The sequence below is a fragment of the Muntiacus reevesi genome, chromosome 13 (genome assembly GCF_963930625.1).
Source record: "Muntiacus reevesi chromosome 13, mMunRee1.1, whole genome shotgun sequence".
Taxonomy (NCBI): Eukaryota; Metazoa; Chordata; class Mammalia; order Artiodactyla; family Cervidae; genus Muntiacus; species Muntiacus reevesi.
Window position 1 is genome coordinate 5,044,775 of NC_089261.1, and position 19,683 is coordinate 5,064,457.

The 19,683-nt window shown below is 55.0% G+C and overlaps 1 protein-coding gene across 4 annotated transcripts in view; it reads right to left on the reverse strand.

Moving 5' to 3' along the window:
* The window catches only part of NF2 (NF2, moesin-ezrin-radixin like (MERLIN) tumor suppressor), a 65,045-nt gene that overhangs the window by 6,326 nt on the left and 39,036 nt on the right, over positions 1–19,683 (reverse strand). The window contains exons 8-16 of one of the 4 annotated variants that reach the window (XM_065903664.1): positions 19,060–19,194; positions 15,026–15,100; positions 13,711–13,824; positions 11,061–11,183; positions 10,162–10,379; positions 9,535–9,640; positions 8,930–9,057; positions 6,752–6,917; positions 5,282–5,341 (exon numbers count right to left, since the gene is read on the reverse strand). In XM_065903664.1, the coding sequence (XP_065759736.1) occupies positions 5,306–5,341; positions 6,752–6,917; positions 8,930–9,057; positions 9,535–9,640; positions 10,162–10,379; positions 11,061–11,183; positions 13,711–13,824; positions 15,026–15,100; positions 19,060–19,194 (1,101 nt within the window). In that variant the 3' untranslated portion in view covers positions 5,282–5,305. Of the gene's footprint in view, positions 1–5,213; positions 5,342–6,741; positions 6,918–8,929; positions 9,058–9,534; positions 9,641–10,161; positions 10,380–11,060; positions 11,184–13,710; positions 13,825–15,025; positions 15,101–19,059; positions 19,195–19,683 lie in introns of those variants that run through there. The other 3 variants (XM_065903666.1, XM_065903663.1, XM_065903667.1) reach the window with 3 other exon arrangements.

Below are 19,683 nucleotides of genomic sequence, written 5' to 3' on the forward strand. Positions count from 1 at the left end.
CCAGCTCCCTCCTCCCCGGCTCTCCTCTAAAAGTCCTTTTGGGGAGGGGGGATGGGGCACTGCTTCCCAAAGTGAAGGGAGAAGAACTAGATGTATTCCGGCACGGGGCCTGCAGCGGCAAGGCTGCCTGATTAAGGATGAATTACACTTTCATCAGCGCATAGAGAAAATTGATTCACGAGGCTGTATTGTGATAATCTGGTTCCTAAAGAAAAGGGGGTGGCATCGGGGGTGGGGGTGGGCAGGACACAGCGCCACTTGGGCGATCAGTGACGAGACAGCGAGAAGAAGCTCTACAATTAGGCTGGGAGAACAAAACTAATCAGGGAGCCGGGAGTCCTCCAACTAGTCTCTGGGGGCCTCGCCTCAATCCACTCATCCCTGGGGGGTAAGAGAGAAAGGCGGCGGGGGTGCGGGGGAGAGTCTTATTTCAGACAAGGAGACCCACAAGGCTGAACCTGTTTTAGACACTAACCTAAGAACTCCAGCGGCTGAGACCCTGCTCTTCCCATAAAAAAAGCAGGGGAAGTTGAAATGCAAGCTCTAAAATCGTTACATTTCCTCTCCTGCCACTACATATTAAGAACAGAGGAGCCGGTGGGGGCGGGGGTGGCGGGGGCAGCGCAGATACAGAAGGACCGGTGGCTTCTCCACCACTGGGAGCAGGAAGGTGAATGCCAAACCCAGAAGCAGCGGCGAATTCCAACATAATCTCTGGTTTGGGGTGTGATCAACGTTCCCTTTCCGGAAGAGAAGCCGAGGAGGGCAGGGCTGGCGGAGGGGGACGGCGGCTGGGAACTGGCCGGATTAAGCGATTCTGTCTTGCTAGCTGACAGCTTGCGCCCGAAAGCCATCTGGTGATGTGCACAGGGGCAGAGAGCTTGTCCACAGGCTTATCCTGAAACGGAGGTGGGACGAGCGGCCACGTCCACCGCCATGAACAGATCCAGTCTGGGCATCAGCTACTTTATCTGCTCCTGGGAGAAATCTGCCTGGGAAAACCTGGAGGGCGCCTTTGGTTGATGCATCTTTTAGGCTGAACAGCTCCTGGAAACCGGCGTCTGCCGGCATCTCCAGCTGCCCGGGTGATGCTCGGCTCCTCCACCTGGAAAATGGACTAATCGTCCCGCTTCACCTCACTGGGCAGGGGGAGGCTGATGGACGGCCACAGGGCGCTTGGCAGGAGCAGCTGGGGGAAACGGTGTAGACAGACCCATGTCTTTTCAAATCGCCAACATCAGAAGGGAAATCACGGCGGGGATCCTCAGAACTGAACCGGTGCCCACAGAATGAGTTTACAGCCGGACGTCCCCACCGCGGTCGCGGTGACGAACCAGGTGCTGGAGGGAAGCGGCGTGGAGATGTACGGTCCGCGCGGAGGGACCAGACGAGGTGTTTGACTCAAACATCAAATAAGGCCCGCTGGTGCCCTCGGGGACTTCCAGACGGCGGCAAGGTATCCTGGGAGGGCGAGGCAGGCTCTGTAGGCTCCTCCGACACCCCTCACAGGGAACGGGCTCACCCAGGTAAAGCCCACCCACCCAAGGGAGGGGCTGGACCGCCGTCTTTTGGCAAAGAGGCTGAGCCAAGTGGGTCCCTGAGCTGGGTCTGGGGGCGCTAAGCGTGTCAACCACACCCGCAGCACAGCCTGTGAAGGGGCCTGGGTCCCGGCAGGCAATGCTGACGGTCACTCAGGAGGGAGGCCAGGCTGGTGGCTTTAACCAGGAGGGACGCCTCTCACGCGAGTCCACCCTCGACCTGGGGTTCATCACATCCCTGGTGTTTTAAGTGCTCTACTTGACTCCGAGCCCTGCAGCTCCAGAGGCAGTCCCCGCAAATTGAAGATGTCACTGGTCTTTTATGTCTTCTTGATCTGAGAGCAGCGGCGGGGCTTCAGAGACGCGTCAAGGCTCCTCACTGCCGCCCCCCCACCCCGTCCCCCCGCCACCAGCAGAAACCAGAGCAGGGCTTCGGTGGTTTGCACCATTTACAAAGGAAATAAGCTTTCTAGGCTCTCTGACCTCCAGGATTTCTCATCTGTCGATTGCCTTTGAGATCCTGTGGTTCTTCAGAGAGTGTGGGCACGAAACACAAGGACAAGCTTGCTGGCGCTCAGACCAGCCCAGAACGACAGCGTCCCTCGAGAAGGGGTGGGGGTGAAGGTTGCGACTGCGCTGTCAGCTCCACAGTGCATTGTGCAGCGAAAGCGCACCTGGCCACCGCGCACCTCATTGGCATGGTGGCTCTGCAGGCAAGAGGCTCAAGTCCCAGACACCATGTTCCCCTCCCCAAGCCTCACTGCCGGACCCACGCCCCTGCTCAGAAGACTCAGAGGCCAGGAACGCATGCCGCTGTCTCTCCACCCACACCCCCGCCACCCCGAGAATGCCATGGGTCTCCGTTCCCAAGGGCAGCCTTTGATCGCGAGTGCCGCTCAGACTCGGATGCAAATGTCAGACCAGCTGTGCTGCTTATCGATCGGGAGAAGATGGAAATGTGCAGCGAAGATCAGCGGGAGCAGAAAAATACACCCTTGTGAATCCAGATCACACAGCACCATCGGTGTGGTCCATTCCGGCTTTTTAAAAGCTTTTACCTCCAAACACATGGAAACGAAACCACCACTGGACATGCATGTTTTGAGCTGCGCACGCAAGTGTGGCGCCTCCCGGGCCAGACTCCCAAGCAGGCTTGTTTCTTTATGTAAGTTCAACCCCTCGCTGAGTTTTTAAACGGAACTCCTTGCTGTGCTCTGCTCAGTCGTGTCTGACTCTCTGCGACCCCGTGGACTGTAGCCCGCCAGGCTCCTCTGTCCATGGGCTCTCCCAGGCAAGAATACCGGAGTGGGTTGCCATTTCCTTCTCCAGGGGATCTTCCCGACTCAGGGGTCGAACATGTGTCTCCTGTGTGTGTGCGTCTCCTGCGTCAGCAGGCAGATTCTTTACCGCTTCACCAGGTGGGAAGCCCACAGGGAACTCACTGAATCCTCATAAAAATCCTGAGGGGCGTTAACTGTTTTGTTCCCCTTTTATAGGTGAGGACACTCACCCTTAGCAGAAGGTAAGAATCATAGAGGAAGGAAGTGGCAGAGCAGCTGGCTCCGGTGGGGCAGACTGGACTGCCTCTCGGCATTGCCACAGGAACATGGTAACCCCTGCCCTGGGTAAACCCTTGGGATTTCGCTTAAGTGTCACCAGCCCCAGAGGGTCCTGCTGAGGCGGGTCAGACACAGGCCTCGAGGGGGAGGCCGGAGAGCAAAGCGGGAGGAATACACCCGGATGGCCAGAGGGAGGGAAACCAGTCTTTCCTCGAAGGAATCTGTGATCAGAAGACACAAAAAATGAAACAAAATCAACGCAGGCTGGTTTGAAACAAGATTAATGACGAGCCTCAGGACAATGGAAACTCTTCGGTTCACCACCGATCTGCATTTCTCACCCTGGACTTTCTAGATGGAGCTGTGCCCTTGACAGTCTGGGTGCCCACATCTCAGAACCTGCGGTGGTATTTCTCGTCATCTCAGCTCTCTCTGGCCAGAGCCACCCTGGCATAGTAGGTGGCTGGCCGGCAGGCTTGGATACTTGGCTGCTGGAACCACCAAGGTCCAGAATGTGCCTCCCCTCCTACTTCATCTGTAGCAAAAGCTACCACTGCTCGATCTGTGATGCTGAAATCAAGTCCAGCTGTGTTGAGAGCAACTCCATTTTATTAACCCTCAATTAATCTGAATTCTGGGTTAACTGGAGCTTGCAGCCAGCCTACTTTGAAAACAAGTTCACATCAAGACATTAAAAAAAAAAAAAGGCGTCTGTGCATGTCCTAGGAGCAGTACACGTTTGCAGTACAAATCAAACCTCATTTGTCTGTAATCACAGCTCAGTGAGGACTGACGGTCAGAACCGGGCCCCTGAAGAATTGAAACGCTCTGAATCATTACAGAAAGAAGAGAGATGAAATCATCCCAAGGTGGAAGAGTACGGTCACAGACAGTATCTGACAGCACAGACGGAAACAAGAAATGGGCCTCCTGTGCGCCCCTGTGCTTGCCATGGAGTCCAGGAAGCTATAGTGGGTCCACCCTGGGTGATGTGCCACCTGGCCCACTCGTCTCAGGGTTCTCACTCCTGCCCGGCACAGAGCATGCACCGCTTGGTGACGGGGTGTTCAATGCCAGCATGTGGCATGAAGGCTCGAGAAAACAGGAGCCCGCTAAATAAAAGTGTCACACACAAATTGTGGTTCACGCCAGGGGTTCCTGGAACCACTGACAGATCGAATCCATCTTATAATGAGATCCATCTGGGACTGTAATAGCTAACCTCTCTCGCTTGGATGGCAACCACAAATAGGATCTATCCTGTGCCAGATCGCACTTTTTGATACAAAGCTTCCAATGGGCTTGTTTTATTCTGGGAGCAGAAACCATGGTGAGGACACCAAAGAATATGTCCACATGTGACTGGCGGGTGTCGGCGGGCTCACTGGCGTGGGTGCTGCCGGGGTTCGGGTGAGGAGCAGGGGGAGAATGTTATTTTATTATTGTATGTAATAAACTCTCTCCACTGCCTAGGCCCGTGGGGAGAATAATGAACTGTTGCAGAAGGAAAGCAGCAATCATTCAATTAATTCACTTGGCGAGCGCTGACCGCCCATCAGCCAGGACTGCGCTGTCCCGAAGGGAGTTCCCGCAGGGGCGGCCATCGGCGGGCTCGCTGGTGGACAGATGGTCCGCTGAGCCTGACCGCAGCTCAGACCCCTGTGCTAGTGGTTTGCTTTACTTGAAAAGAACAGATGTGGACAGAAGGTGGGGGTTGGGAGGGGCGGCTCTCCCCACCCCACCCCGGTCCCATAACCAGAAGCTGCCAGGTGTGACCACGGACGGGTCTTCAGAGGCTGTCACCACATGAAAGGTCATGATCTCGAGTTAAAAAGACACCGAAACAGACCCCTTTCCCATGCTAGGGTTATTTATCAGAGGGGGACGCCACCAAGACGAAGGACTGGAGACACACCTGACTGGACAAGAAGCCATGGCCTTCCCCAGCCCAACAACACACGTGAAGGAAGGACGGACGGCTGGTCCGACAGCCCCGGGACATGCTCCTCCGAGCGAGGCGGCCCCCGGGGCCCTGGAGGTTGGCCTGGCCCCGCAAGGGGGACGCCTGCTCTCAGACTCAAGCCCCCCCCGGGAGGGCTGGGCGCGGCCCCGGGGACACAGACAGGCAAGCTCATGCAGGGGTTAGTACCACAGAGGGCGGTCCCATCACCACATACAGAGTACCTGGGCATAAGCTACTGTGAGGGCTCAAATGCAGATAGGTCTTCTGCCTTGGGCTTGAGGCTAAACCAGCAAGATAAAAATGAAGAAAAACAGAAAACATACCCTGTGATATCAACAATGTCACGCGTCATCGTGCCATTCGCAAAATGCTTTCAGACCGGGCCTGAAACTGTGACTGGTGACTTCACCTGTTTGTTCTTTGTGGCTTGGAAACGGGGATCTCTACAGCTTTCAGCACCCCGGGGGCTGTGGGGCAGCTACCTACAGCCTGTGCCTGGGGCAGGGGGAGAGAGAATAGAGTGCAGAGGGGTCCAGGGCAGCTCCTTGGAGGCCCCGCTGGCTCCTTGGCCAGCTGGTCCTTCCTCCTCTCTGCCCACAGGCTGAGGCCTCGCTCTAGCTCCTCTCTCTGCTCAGCGTTTCAGATGTGGGTCCAGGAGGGAAACCTGTTACGTTACAGAAGCTGGGGGAAAGAGGAACGTGGGTGGTGGAGAGGTCTATTCTTCCAGGTCACGCTATTAAAAGGAATTCTCTACTCGGAGCCAATGGTAACTGGAGTCGGGAGGGAGGGTCAGGACTCCCGATTGTCCCCTCAGTGATGGCAGGTAGACACATCTCTTAGGGTTTTCAGATTCCAAAGCACTGAAAACAGCCCTCCAACTGGGAGACTAATTTTAAAGACTCGGGTAAAGGGTACAAAATTAAACACATCTATCACCATCTAAGCTCACTGCAGAACCTTGTACCGACCCCCGTGTGACAGGTGTTCCTGGTTCTAGGGAAAGTGTCAGAAGCTGACATCACCTGGCGCTAGAGGACCTTTCTGCTCTGCCCAACGGAAGACAAGTATATTCTTGGGCTGACAGTGTGGGACTTAACTTCCTCCCAAAGGCTGAAAGCTCAAAACATCCATGGAGAAAAAGGCATGAAACTTGTTAGCCACATAAATGGGAAGTCTCATCTTTTAAAACATTAAGGTTCTTCCAGACATTTCCTTTCAAGTCTGGACGAAAGCTTAACATTCAGAATTTGGTTTTGAATCAAGAATGGAATTTTACAGTCCTACGCCGCTTAGACACGCAAAAAGCTGAGAGGGAGAGGCCAGTCTTGACAGCCTCCCTTTCATTTTGCTTTCTCATTAAGTAAGGCAGCTCCCTGGGCAGATCTCCCCTCGGCTTGAAAGACAGAATTGCTTTACTGCTAAATGACGGATCAAAACCCGTCCTGTAACCATGATTCATTTCATCAGAGCTCTTAACACAAGCTCTCCCTTCCATCAAGCCAATGGGTTCACAGTCATCGGCAGATTAACTTCCCTTCCCGGCGTGAGTCAAAAAAAAAATTCCCTCAGCTAAGTACATGTTAAAAAAAAAACCACGACACCAGCGTGACGACTCGGCTGCCGAGGGAGCCAGACGCCGACCCCGCGCTTGGCGAGCGGCCGTCCGAGCGGCAGGACAGGCGCCCCGGTACCTTTTTGATGGTGTTCTGTTTGCTGCCGCCGCCACCCCGGTCGGCGTTCTCGTTGTGCAGCATGTCCAAGGCCGTCTCCCGCTCTTTGAGTCTCAGGGCCTCGATCTCGGTCTTGAGCTCGTTGAGCTGCTCCTGCAGATGCTTGCTCTTCTCCATGTACTCCACTCTGCCGGCGAGAGGACAGCGTGTCACGGGGCTGGCGAGGGGCGAGACCCGCCGTGCCAGAGGCCGCGGACCCATGAGCGGCTCAGCCCGGGGACCCGGAGCCTGAACTGGGGGGTTCAGGTCTCTGTTCGGCCGCTCACAGGCCGGGGGGACTTGGGCCGGTCCCTTAACTGCTCCGCATCCGTTTCCTCCGTGAAGTAGGGATGACAAGCACAGAGCCCAGGTCAGGATTAAGCAGAAGGGAGTGGAGGAGAGCCTCAGTAAATTGTCCTACCGGTAGTCGCGGCTAATGGAGAGCTTTTAAGTTCTGTCCAACAATCAACAAGAGAAGCTAGCCTCCCAGAACCCAGAACAATGTCCTCGTCTCAAAACAAAAGTTGCAGTCACGTCCGCCTCTTTGTGACCCCATGGACTGTAACCTACCAGGCTCCTCTGTCCATGGGATTTTCCAGGCAAGAATACTGGAGTGGGTTGCCTTTTCATTCTCCAGGTGACATTCCAGACCCAGGGATTGGACCTGGGTCTCCTGCATTGCAGGCAGACACTTTACTGTCTAGCCACCAGGGAAGCCACACCCTTCTTGGAGAAGGGACTCCATTCTGGTGGACCTCTCGGACAGGCTGTGGCCCCCATCCCTACTTGCTCTGGGACATCATTTCCTAACGATGACAGACGCTCACACAGCCAACACCGGAAAGAGAAAGACGCCATCTGCAGGCAGACACGCTGTATCTGTGAGGGAAGCCACTCTGCCTGGGCGTGGCCAAGCAGACCAGGTTCTCCCAGACCCAAGGGGACATTCTGCAGGGATTCCCATGGCTGGTTAGGGACTCTGCCCAGATGCTCATGGGGACTGAGGAAGGAAACATAAACTGTAAAAGAGCAGGGAACGGACAGGACGCAGCTCACCCCGATCGCCACCAGGCAACGCTGAACATGCCCAGCATGCAGGGAAGGGGAAGGGAACTCACGCCGTGGGCACCAGTCAGAGACGCTGGGCTCTCTGTCCCCAGGACCCACTGCCCGGCCTGGGGCTGCCCTGAGGACACCGAGCCCAGTGAAGGCGCTTGCCCTGCAGAGTTGGGTGGGCGAGGGGCTGAACCCCTCATCCACAGTGCAGTGCTGGGTGAGTTCCTAGGCGCTCTAAGTCTGGGCTCCTGCTGATAACGGGAACACTAGACCTGCCTCTGAAGTCAGCTGGTGGCGATGAGATGAAATGAAAGCTAAAGAACCACGTCAGCAGGCGCCCCACACCAGGTAGCTGGCGTGACAGTCCCCTGGCCGGGGTGGCACGGCGGGTTGAGGCACCTGAGGCTCAGAGCGGGGGACCCTGGTCAGATGTCCTCTGTGGGGGGTGCTCCCTTCCACCTCAGGGCCACGTCCCCCGACCATGAAGGAAACGAGGAGGCCAGCTCAGGGCGGGCTGAGCTCAGCTGCCAGAGAACACAACTGGGAAACACGTTCTACCACCAGGTCAGAGCACGACCACCTCTTGAGCAGGATCTGACTGGCTTGGAGACCCCCAACAACCAGTCCTAGGCTGTGGGTGAGCTCTGAAGCCACAGTAAACTCTGGGTCACCCATCAGGTATCGTTTTTATCCTGGAAGACTGAAAGCTGGTCTATCACCCTTCATTTCCAATCAGGAAGCTCCTCTTCCAGTGGGCAACTGTGAAGAGTGTTCGTCGCTCAGTCGTGTCCGACTCTTTGCGACTCCATGGACTGTAGCCCATCGGGCTCCTCTGTCCATGGGGTTCTCCAGGCAAGAACACTGGAGTGGATTGCCATGCCCTCCTCCAGGGGATCTTCTCGACCCAGGGATTGAACCCAGGTCTCCTGCATAGCAGGTTGATTCTTTACCGTCCGAGCCGCCAGGGAAGCCTACAAAAATGGGAGCAGTCAGGAGAGACAGGCGAGAGTGCCGCGAGTGTCCGGTGGGCAAGGACAGTGCAAACCGTCATGGGGTCAGGGACAGGCTGCCCACGTGGGCCCGGGGAGGCCAGGGACCCCGTACTTCTCTTTCTCTATCTCCATGGAAAGGCGCTTCATGTCAGTGTCCTTGAAGTCAAAAGACAGGCTGTCGCCGATGAGGTTGAAGCTTGCCATGTCGGGAGGCAGCGGTGCTGGGAGTGGGTTCATGGGCTGTGAAGGAGAAATCTGATCATCAGGAAAGTTGGTTCCCCAAGAACGGAGGGCACCGCTGTGTCACCCGCTGACCCTCCAGAGGCCACAGAGGCCCTGGGCCCAGCGTGCCCACCCCTAAAGCGGATGGAGGCGAGGCAACGAGATTGGACGACTTTCTCCTCCCAGATCAGAGGGTCACCTGAAATACAGAGGACCCAACAGACCTCTCCCACCGCCCGCCCTACAAGGCTGCAAACGGTATTGTCTCCTGCTCTTTCGGACCACACTTTTGTACTTCCTGCTCTGTTCTTCTGCTTAAGCCATGTTGCCCCCCACACCCTGTCTCGCTTTCGAGGCCCTAGAACGTTCTGCACTGCTCGCTCTGCCGTGCATTTGCCTAACAGTTGCCCCGAGGGCCCCGCCAGGGAACCTGAGGGCTGGGAGGGCAGGGAGCCCAAGAGGCTAGAAGCAGGGTGGCACGAGCCCCTGGCTCACCGGGTATGTGGGCTTGGTGGTGATTTCCAGCAGCTTCTGCTTGGCTCTTCGCTCTGCCTCTCGAGCCTCCTGCAGGTCCTGCTTCAGCTGATCGGCCTCCTTGGCCCTGCAAGGAGAGGAGGGGCCGTTGGCTCCACGGAAGACACAGGAGGGAGGTGGAGGTACACGAAAGCGAAACCCCCCAGGAAGTTCAGACTACGAACGAGTCAGTGTTCATCTGACGGCTGCGGGACAAGGACAGTCCAGAGCCTTGAATCATCTTTGCAAAGCACAGGCCACAGTCCCTTCCTTGGACCTGGCCATGAGCTGGGGCGGCCTACCCAGCCCTGCTCCCCATGTAGGGCATGGTGAATACTGCTGTCTCCCGACGTGCCCCTCAAAAGAAGGGAAAAGCGTATTGTGTAAATGTAAGAAAAGTCTCATGTCTTCTCAGCTAAAAGCAGCCTGTGAACAAGCTTAGTGGTTTTCCTGCAAACACAAGCATCCGAGGGACAGGGGCTCAGTGCAACGGCATGGCTGGACTGCAGTCCACGGAACCAAAGAACTGCATCGCTGCGCCCGCCTGGCTCCAGCCCCTCTGGCACGTGCGGGAAGGGGCCTCTGGCTGACCCGGGAGGACCCGCTCACCTCCTCTCCGACTCCTCAGCCATCTTCAGCGCCAGCACCTCGGCCTCCAGCACCTTCTGCTCCATCAGGCGCTTCTCCTCCTCCGTCCGGATGGCCGTGGCCTTGACGCGCTGCATCTCCTGCTCGGCCTCTGCCGCCTTCTGGGCCAGGAGCTTCGCCTCCTCCTCCGTGATCTGGGCCTTTTCGGCCAACAGGTCGGCCGTCTCCTCGGACCGCATCTGCAGAGAGGAGTGCGGTTCAGCAGGAATGGGGGGGTCCCATTCCTGTTCTTCCGCCCTGCTCAGGCCTCAGATGCCCAGGTCAGCAAGAACTAGCGTCTTGGACGCCCTGGGGCCCTGCCAGTCCCCAAGCCACACCCTTCAACTGCTGAGAAGGCTGTTCAGGGGGTCCATCTGTAGGGGCCCATTTGAACTGAGGCTACATTTTATGAGGGAGAAAACCAACTTAACTCTGTCCTTCTCTCTCTTTAAATAAGTGGTTCAAAAGCAGGGCGACTGTGCCCTCATGGGACACGTCACAGTGTGGAAACGAATTTGATTGTCACAAATGGGGGAATCCAGCGGGCAGAGGCCAGGGACACGGCCAACTAGCCCTCAGCGGACAGGATGGCTCCCACCAGGGGACCACATGGCCCGATGAGCGGGGGGCTGGGGCTGAGACGCCCCCGGGGAAAGGTGATCCATGGTGAGTGGAATTTGCCTGCCCTGGGAGGCTGAACTCAGCCTAAATCTGCTCCTGGAAACACAGGTGGAAAGACAGACAATGATGTTTTTTTTTTTTAAGCCGAAATGTCAAAGCCAGTGTGGCTACTCCATGGTCTTCATAGGCTACTTCATGGCCTAACCCCGAGCCCGAGGGGGTCCAAGAGGCCTCCCGGGACCCAGCCCCGCGGACGTCACCAGGGCTTCGTTGGCCATCGTTGCCTCTTCCTTCATCTGCAGCAGCCGCCTCTCCAGCTCGTCCCGCGTGCGTTCAGCCTCCTCCCGCATCTGCTTCTCCCGCGCGAGGCGCTGCCGCTCCATCTGGGGGGAGAGGCAGCCACTGGTCACCGGGGCCCGCGACCTGTGGACGCCCAGTGCCAGGGTCTCCCTCTGAGGACCCCATTTCCTGCCGGCACTTTAGGGACCAGCGTGACTCCCCTCGCCCACCACCCTCCATCCTTCTGAAACAGCTTGTCGAGTGGCAAGCCGTGCTCCTTGAAAAATCATTGAGCGGTAAATGAACAAACAGTGGAACGCCGAGCCAGCCTCTACTGGGATGGGTAGGTGCGTTTGTGCACAGCGGGTGCAGAAGCGGCTACCTGGCCAACGCGGCCCCTGTGCAGGGAGACCACGGGGGCCCTGCCCTGTGGCTCGACGGACGCAATGCAGGCTCCTCCTCCCAAGGGGAGGCTGCAGAGACAGACTGCGTGCTCCCCCGCACCCACGGACCCTCCCACCCTCTAGTCTCATCAGCAACAGCTCTGCTCTCGCCTCTGACCCTCGGAGATGAAGTTGTCCGTGTGATGCATCAACAGCTCGCACGCTGTACTTCACAGGGGAGGCGGCAGCAGCCGAGGTACAGACCCCACAGCCTCCTGCAAAGGCAACTCCTGAGCCAGGCCTGCGACAGGAGGGAGCCAGGAGGGGACGGGGCCCGCTCCCCGTGGCACCAGCGCTAAGCCACCACCGCCGCCTCCCTGGCCTTCTGGATCGCCGAATTAATTGGGCCACATGCCGAGTTTAATAAGGGGAACAAGCAGAGGACAAGTGCTACTCTCTGTGATCTTAGGGCCCTAGGTGAGTTCAGAAAGCAGGAGCCAGAAGTGAGCACTGCACTATTTTCTTCCTTAAATAATTAAAGCACATCTAATGACTTATTTCTTGCTCTAACCTTTTCCCCAACTCAAGATTTCTAAGACTGCTGCTTTTTCTAAATACTAAGCCAAAAAAAAAAAAAAAAAAAGTGGCATTGGGCATCGAAGGAATAATGCAAAGACAAGCAATAAAATCCTGTAAATTCTTCTCCAATTTTCCTCTTCCAGGTCAATGAAAAGCTTGGCCAATTTGTTCTCGATTTCCACCGTGTTAGAATTTCCATTACGTGGATGACTAGATCCCCATTATCATCTGCTTGAAAAATGCCTGCTATTCTTTCTGCTCCCAGCACTGCACCTTCCCTGAGATCTCCACCCCAATCATAAGGGATGCCCCCGTTCGCAAAGCGGTTTCGGCCACAAAGACCCGCAGGTACAGCATGTCCTTTGATCTGAGACATAGAAGGACATATCCTCAGCTCCACTTGACAGATGAGAAAATGGAGGCCTGGCAGGTGAAGTCATTCACCGGGGTCTCAGACTAAGCCCCATATCTGGCACCAAGGTCAACAGCTGTCCTGCTGGGCCATGGAGCACCTGACCTGCGGTGGCCAGATGTCAGGAACGTGTCTGCCGTCCTCCCGACAGCGTGGGTCAGGGGTGTGTTCACATTACTCTCTGCACAGCCTGGAGGATTACACGCTTCCTTGCCCTATTCACACCTCTTGCTTCTAAGCTCTGCTCTGCTGATAAGGAGGACAGAGAGGGCTCTTTTTGAAGTTGCCTCTATGACCCTGAGCTGGCCCACGAGCATTTCTTTGTCCAGTAAAACCCATTCCACTGCCCCCCACCCCCCACCTCGCACACACGCACATAAAGCATCCCAGTGAGTATGTCTGTGGCCTTATGTCTCAAGAGAGCAAAGAGATGGAGAGCCGAGAGCACAATGGATCCAGCTGGGCGTTCCGTCCTAAATCCCGGGGCCGGGAGCCAGCCTCGCCGGAGGACCCGAGGTAGAGAGCTGCGCACAGACTAAGCATCACCCCTCCAAGCCTGCAAGTCCGAGGGCAGCTGATTGCAGCTGCTGTCCTCTGTCTGGTAGTTCATCCACAACCACAGCTGACATTTGCGGCAGCGAGGTTCAGATAAGCTGTGTGGGTTTCGGTGAGTCGGAAAGGTCTATGAGTGGAAAACAATGATGTGGATGGTCCGGGCTGATGATAACGGAGGCTCCCGGCGCCTCCCACTGTGGCCGCTGCGCCGCCCGGCCTGACCTGCAGCGGGGAAGTGCGGCCGGGGTCTAATTAGCATTCCATCAGCAGGCTGCTGGGTGTGCCCTGTCTTCCATCACCAGCTAATTGGAAAAGAAAAAGGCTGGGCACAGGAGACGGGCAGGCAGAAAGAACGAAAGCTTAGCGGCACGGACCAGAGATGGATGGATGGATGGATGGATGGATGGGTAGAAAGATGGACGGATGGGTACGTGTGGGTTTGGCTATCTCTACCCGAACCTGCACTGACCACGCTTCACTCACTTCACTGGAGAAATAACCAGGGACATGTCTTTGAGATACACCGTTACAGTTTATTCCTCATTTCCAGAGCTGAGGTCCCGCCATCATTTATTCATCGGCCAGAAGGATCCAACAGGGATAAAATGAGAGTAGGCACTTTCATGATCAGAGGACGGCCACCCCTCACCTCCCGGCCGAGGCCACCACGGGGCGACAGTGGCAGTTCCAACACCCGCTCACCTGCTTTCTGGCCTTCTCCTCTCTGGCCTGGGCTTTCATCTGCTGGACTTCCAAAGAATCGGCCTTCCTCCTCCTCATAAACAGGTCGTGATTCCCAATACACAGCTGGAGAATCTGCGGCCAGGAGAAAGCAGGGGACGTGTGAACACCCGTGGACACGGGCTGCGTGCAGGGCTACACGAAGACGTGCTCTGAACTCCCGGGCAGCAACTGCCCGCACAAGCAAGGCACAGAAAGCACTGTCTACTGATAGGAGTGTGGAGGAAAAAATACATGCATGTTTCATACAATACAGAATGGAATACTATACAGCAGGGAAGCCTGTGCGCGCTCAGCCACTCAGGGCTGTGTTTTTAAGCATCAGCATAGATAAATCTCCAAAAAAAAAGGGGGGGGAGTAAAAAAGGCAAGTGACAGAGGAATACAGCTGACAGCACATATATACATTTCAAGAGCATACAGAATTTGCTAGTATCCTTGTTTAGACATATGCAAAGTAGAAGTTCTTGAATATCGGGGGGGATACTGAGGACACAGCTGAGAACACTGTTGCCCTTGGGGAGCAGGGGGCTGGCAGGGTGCCAGTGTGGGAGTGGGTTCCCACAGTGATGGGAGTGTGCTGTTTCCTTTCTTTTTTTTTTTGCTCTGCCAGACTGCATGGGAGGTGGAGCTTCTCCAACCAGAGATTGAACCCATGTCCCCTGCAGTGAAAGCACAGAGCCTCAACCAACCACTGGAGCAGCAGGGAAGTCTGGGAGCGTGGTATTTCTTAAAGCTGGGTGGTGGCTAAGTTGTTGTTTATTCCTGTCATTCTTTATACCTCATAGATACATTATACTTATCCTTTCATATGTATGAAATACTTCAAAAAAATAACTTAAAAAAAAAAGTTCCTCATCACAAAATGTAGATTTGACTCTTTGCTGGTGGTGGTTTAGTGGCTTAGTCATGTCCAGCTCTTGGGACCCCATGGACTTTAGCCCATCAGGCTCCTCTGTCCATGGGATTTTCCAGGCAAGAATACTTGGGGGGGTTGCCATTTCCTTCTCCAGGGGATCTTTCTGACCCACGGATGGAATCCAAGTCTCCTGCATTACAGGCAGATTCTTTACCAACTGAGCCACTAGGGAAGCCCAGAAGTGTGACTCTTCCGGTGAAGCTAAAGAGAAGTCCTTCAAGGCTGATCAGGAAAGCACATATCAAGTGGGTTATCATTTTACACCTCACAACATGTCACTCTGATTCTGGTTCATAAAAGGCTTTCAGTCTCACAGAAACACTGCAGGCCATAATAAAAACCAGGATCTTAACTTACCAACTTATTGACACGAAGCTTTGAGGAGTTAAATTTGAAGACATCGATTTTCTTATCCAAAGGCTTAATGGTAAACTGAAAGGAAAAAGCAGAAGACAGCTTCAGTTTCTGACAGCCTAGAGCGCTGCCACCAACAGGGCAATCACACAAAGTCGGCGACCCCCTGGCAAAGATCCTTGTCCCAGGAGGTTCAGGATCCTGGAAGCTGGGTTCTTAGCACCATCTTAGGCTGGGAAACCTGAAGTTAAACCCTAGATGGGCCCGACCTTGAGGCCAACACTGGACAGGCCATCTCGGAGTCTAAGGCAGCCTTCAGGAGGCTCTCAACCTGGCCCGAACTAAACCAACCAGGGTCAACTGCTCGACAGTTCACATCAATCGTCACTGCCTCGCTGGGTGGCACAGACCACAAATCCTCAGAGCATGAGGGACATGAGCTGGTCTTAGACAAAGAATGTGATAGAGAAGCTAGAAGGTAGGATGGAGGGGCATTCTGGACAGGGCAAGCAATAGAAATAAAGCAGAGATGGAGAAATGAGCACTATGTGTGTGTGTGTGTGTGTGTGTATGCGCACACACGCGTGTGCATGTCTGTGTGTGTGTGTGCATGTGTGAGAGAGACACACACAGTATTAGCTCTGATGACTAAGAGAAAACCACGGGAGGGGCTTTCCTGGTGGCTTAGTGGTAGAGAATCCGCCTGCCAGTGCAAGAGACACGGGTTTGATCCCTGATCCAGGAAGATCGCACATGCAACTAAACCCACACGCCGCAACCATTGCGCCTGTGTTCCAGAGCCCGGGAGCCATAAGTCCCGAGCCCACATGGCGCAACGACTGAAGCCAGTGTGCCCTAAAGCCTGAACTCCCCAATGAGAAAACAATGCTGCCGCAATGAGAAGCCTGCGCACCTCAACTAGCGACCTGCACCTGCTCGCATAAACTAGAGAAAAGCCTGTGCCGTGATGACAACCCAGCACAGCCAAACAGATATATCCAGGGGCTTAAACTGGGGGGAAGGCAAGAGCTGGGGGTGGTGAGGTGGGCTGGGGACGGACAGTCAGCAGGGCCTAGACTTGATGCGACAGCAGTCAGGAGTCACCCCGGATTTCCGAACACGGGGATGGCCTGATGATGCTGTTAAGAGAAGGAACACAGTCGAGTGACATGAAGAATGGACTGGAGTAGAGAAGGAAGACATAACTCTCAAAATCAAAGGGGAGAGGAAGATAAATAAGGAAGGGGGTGGGGGAGAAACCAGGAGGAGACCCTAGGGCCAGATTGGGGTCTGGGCCGCAGAAAACACCCAGCTGGTCTTCTCACCTCTTCCTGATGAGATCGGACAGAGCCCAGATTCCAAAGCTGCACTTCCGATGTGAAAAGCCCCACTCCCACGAAAGACTTGCTAAGCAGATAAAGGCATTCGGGGAACTCTCTTCTCAGGTATTTCCTTCCCACGCTCTGCTCTCCAACAAGGGGGGAGCACACGGAGGACAGAGGAATGATTTTTTGTGTGGCTTTTGGTCAGGTGAGCTGAGAAGCAGTGTTGCTCTTGTGCAGGCTGCTATTTATGAATTTCGAGAGCTTACTTTTGGCTTGGCTGCCAAACCCCAAAGCCGCCAGTGGGAGACCTCAAGGAGCGAGGAGTCCACACAGGCTCTGTGCCACTCTGGGGCACACATGCGGCATCCACGGGTCACCTGGAATAAACCAGGACTTGTGTTGCCACAGCACGGGGGCAGAATGCCCCAGGCTCCTTCCCATCATGTCCCATCAGCCTGATAACCCGCGCTGCGTGAGTTACTGACGTGATGGCAGGCGATGGCGCCCGGCCCCCAGGAGAGGGAACATTAGAGTTTCACGTCGGGCTGTACGAGGGGAGCCTGGCTGCCTGGCTTCTGTGAAGGACGAGCGTCTCGAGACCTTTTAGCACGCCAAGGGTGCGGATGTGCCGTAAACAGACTTTTATGAAATTAGAGATGAAAAACTACCCGCATACCCTACTGCTGCCTCGAGTCACGTGAAACTTTCCATTTCAGGGCCTTTAAAAAAAATGAAATACCTTAAATGCTCATCTCCTGGGCTACGTGCAAAAAATCTAAAAGCCAGAATGTTTTGAGTTAAGAGGCTCAATCTGTCTCGTCAAGCGTGGCCGAGGGGAGCTCAGCCACGTATTGGCAACCGGGGGCCGGTGTTCCTCTCCTCAGAGCTGCTGCAGAAGGGATGGGAAAACAGGAAACCGGCTTGGAGGTGGGGGCCCTGCAGGCGACCACGTGAGCCGTCTCTTACTCACTCCCTGCACGCTCGGGCCTGGCTGCGCAGGTACCAGCCCGTCGCTGGGCACGGCCCAGGCCTGCACTCCTGGGCCCTGTGTCCTGAGCCTCGGGGCTCATCCTCTATGTCTCCCCAGGAACCGCAGGGGTCATGGCTTCTGCTGGTGCCCCCCACCCCGCCAGACACAGCTCCCCTGCTCCCTCTGGGTCCCCGCTTCCCGAGGGGCGCGGAGCAGCCAGAACACGGCCCCTCCTCCCGCGGTGGTGTTCCTGTGAGGGCTGAATCAGAGCCGGGGCGAAGCTGCTGGCTGGCGGACAAGCGCCGATCGTCACCCTCTTTGTCACCGGCCCCTCGTGCGGCAGTGACAAGTGATCTGTCACGGCGGCTGAGTCACCGCTTGACTAGAACTTCCTTGAGGGCTGAGACTGCACTCACTCCATCTTTGTTTCCCGCACGAAGCCTGACACTGAGCAGATGCTCGAAAACTCCTTGAAAATTAACCAGGGAGGGGGGATTTCCCTGGTGGCCCAGCGGCTAAGAATCCGCCTGCCAAGGCAGGGACCTGAGTTTGATCCCTGGTCCAGCAACTAAAATCCCTCATGTCTTGGGGCAAGTAAGCCCGAGCGCCACAACTATTCAGCCTGTGATCTAGAGCCTGGAGTCGCAACTACTGACGCCCGAGCGCCCTGAAGCCTGTGCTCCTCAACAGGAGAAGCCACTGCAAGGAGAAGCCCTTGCACCGCTGCGAGAGAAAGCCCACACACTGCAACGAAGACCCAGCACAGCCAAAAATAAATCAATTAATTAAACAAAACGATTTTTAAAACTTAACCATGAATGAGTGAATGAATACAGGATTACAGCATTTGGGAAAAGTCACCATCTTGTATCAGTCAGCTCACACACTCTTTGCAACCCCATGGACTTCCTATTAGGACCTATAGAACCATCCTATACAGTGAATTCTATACTTGAATTCTACATTAGGGTGTTCATCCAAGTTATCCGAAGTTCATTATTCTTGAATTCTTATAAGCAAGTTAGTCTGATATCCTTGTTTATATCATTCATTGCTGGTAGGTATATATTATTTGTATAATATACATAATACACACAATTCATGTATGTATCATGGATAGTTGAGTGAGTGAGTACAAGTCTCTCAGTCGTGTCTGACTCTGTGTGAGGCCATGGACCATACAATCCGTGGAATTCTCCAGGCCAGAATACTGGAGTGGGTAGCCTTTCCCTTTTCCAGGAGATCTTCCCAACCCAGGGGTCGGACCCAGGCCTCCCGCATTGCAGGAGGATTCTTTACCAGCTGAGCCACCAGGGAAGCCCCACAGAGATTTATGTATATGTAAATGTTGACATCACATTGAATCAAGCTCTGGACACAGAGAGTTTAATAAATACCACACTTAAGAGACAAACAGGATTCTCCCCAGAAACAGGAAGCCAAGGAATAAGAAAGGGTTACTTTCTGGTTTCTTTGCAGTTCTCTGGGGCTTAGTCCTGACAAGTTGATCTTCCCGGTCTCTTGTTAGTCAGCAGGGAGGGTTTAGTGATACTATTTGAAAACAGGATGCCAATATTGTTCTGTAAATGCTATAAAAATCAACAAGCAAAAACCCAAAGCCTGGGAATTAAAGGATCTTGCTGCTAACAAGAAGCAGGCTGGCCTGGGCTGCTCCGGAAGGAGGAGAGACAGAGAAGGTTCCGTTGGGGTGCCGAGGCGTCTGCTGGGCAGACTCGACCTACCTCCTTGTCGCTATAGGAGATGTTCCGGATTTCGTTCCACGGGAAGGAGATCTTGGGGGTCAGCCTGTTCTCAGGGTCATAAATGTGAAGCCCCAAAGCATCCACTCCAAGCAGCAGCTCTGTGCCCTTTTTATTCTGTAGATTCGACAGAGAACAGCCACCGTCAGCTCCAGCTGAGGCTCGAGGTCTTGCTCAGCTTCCAAAAGAATTGATACAGACCATTACGTGTGACAAATTTCAACAGCTCCTGACAGAAGTCACCACTGTCCTCGAACCTGGGGGGCCTCCAGCCTCCTGCACTGGGGCAGGAGGAGGCAAAACGAGACGATTCTTATGACTGGTGTGTCCCATGGAGAGGTCACTGGGGGTGCCCAGCACTGCCTCAGGTACCTTGCAACTTTGCCAGGAAGAGACGAAGTGTGAGTGTGTGTGCTCAGTCCTAAGTTGTGTCCAGCCCTTTGCAACCCCACGGTTAGTGGCCCGCCAGGCTCCTTTGTCTATGGTATTTTCCAGGCAAGAATACTCGAGTGGGTTGCCACTTCCTTTTCCAGGGAATCTTTCCAACCCAGGGATCAAATCCACGACTCCTGCATTGGCAGGCAATTCTTTACCACTGAGCCACCT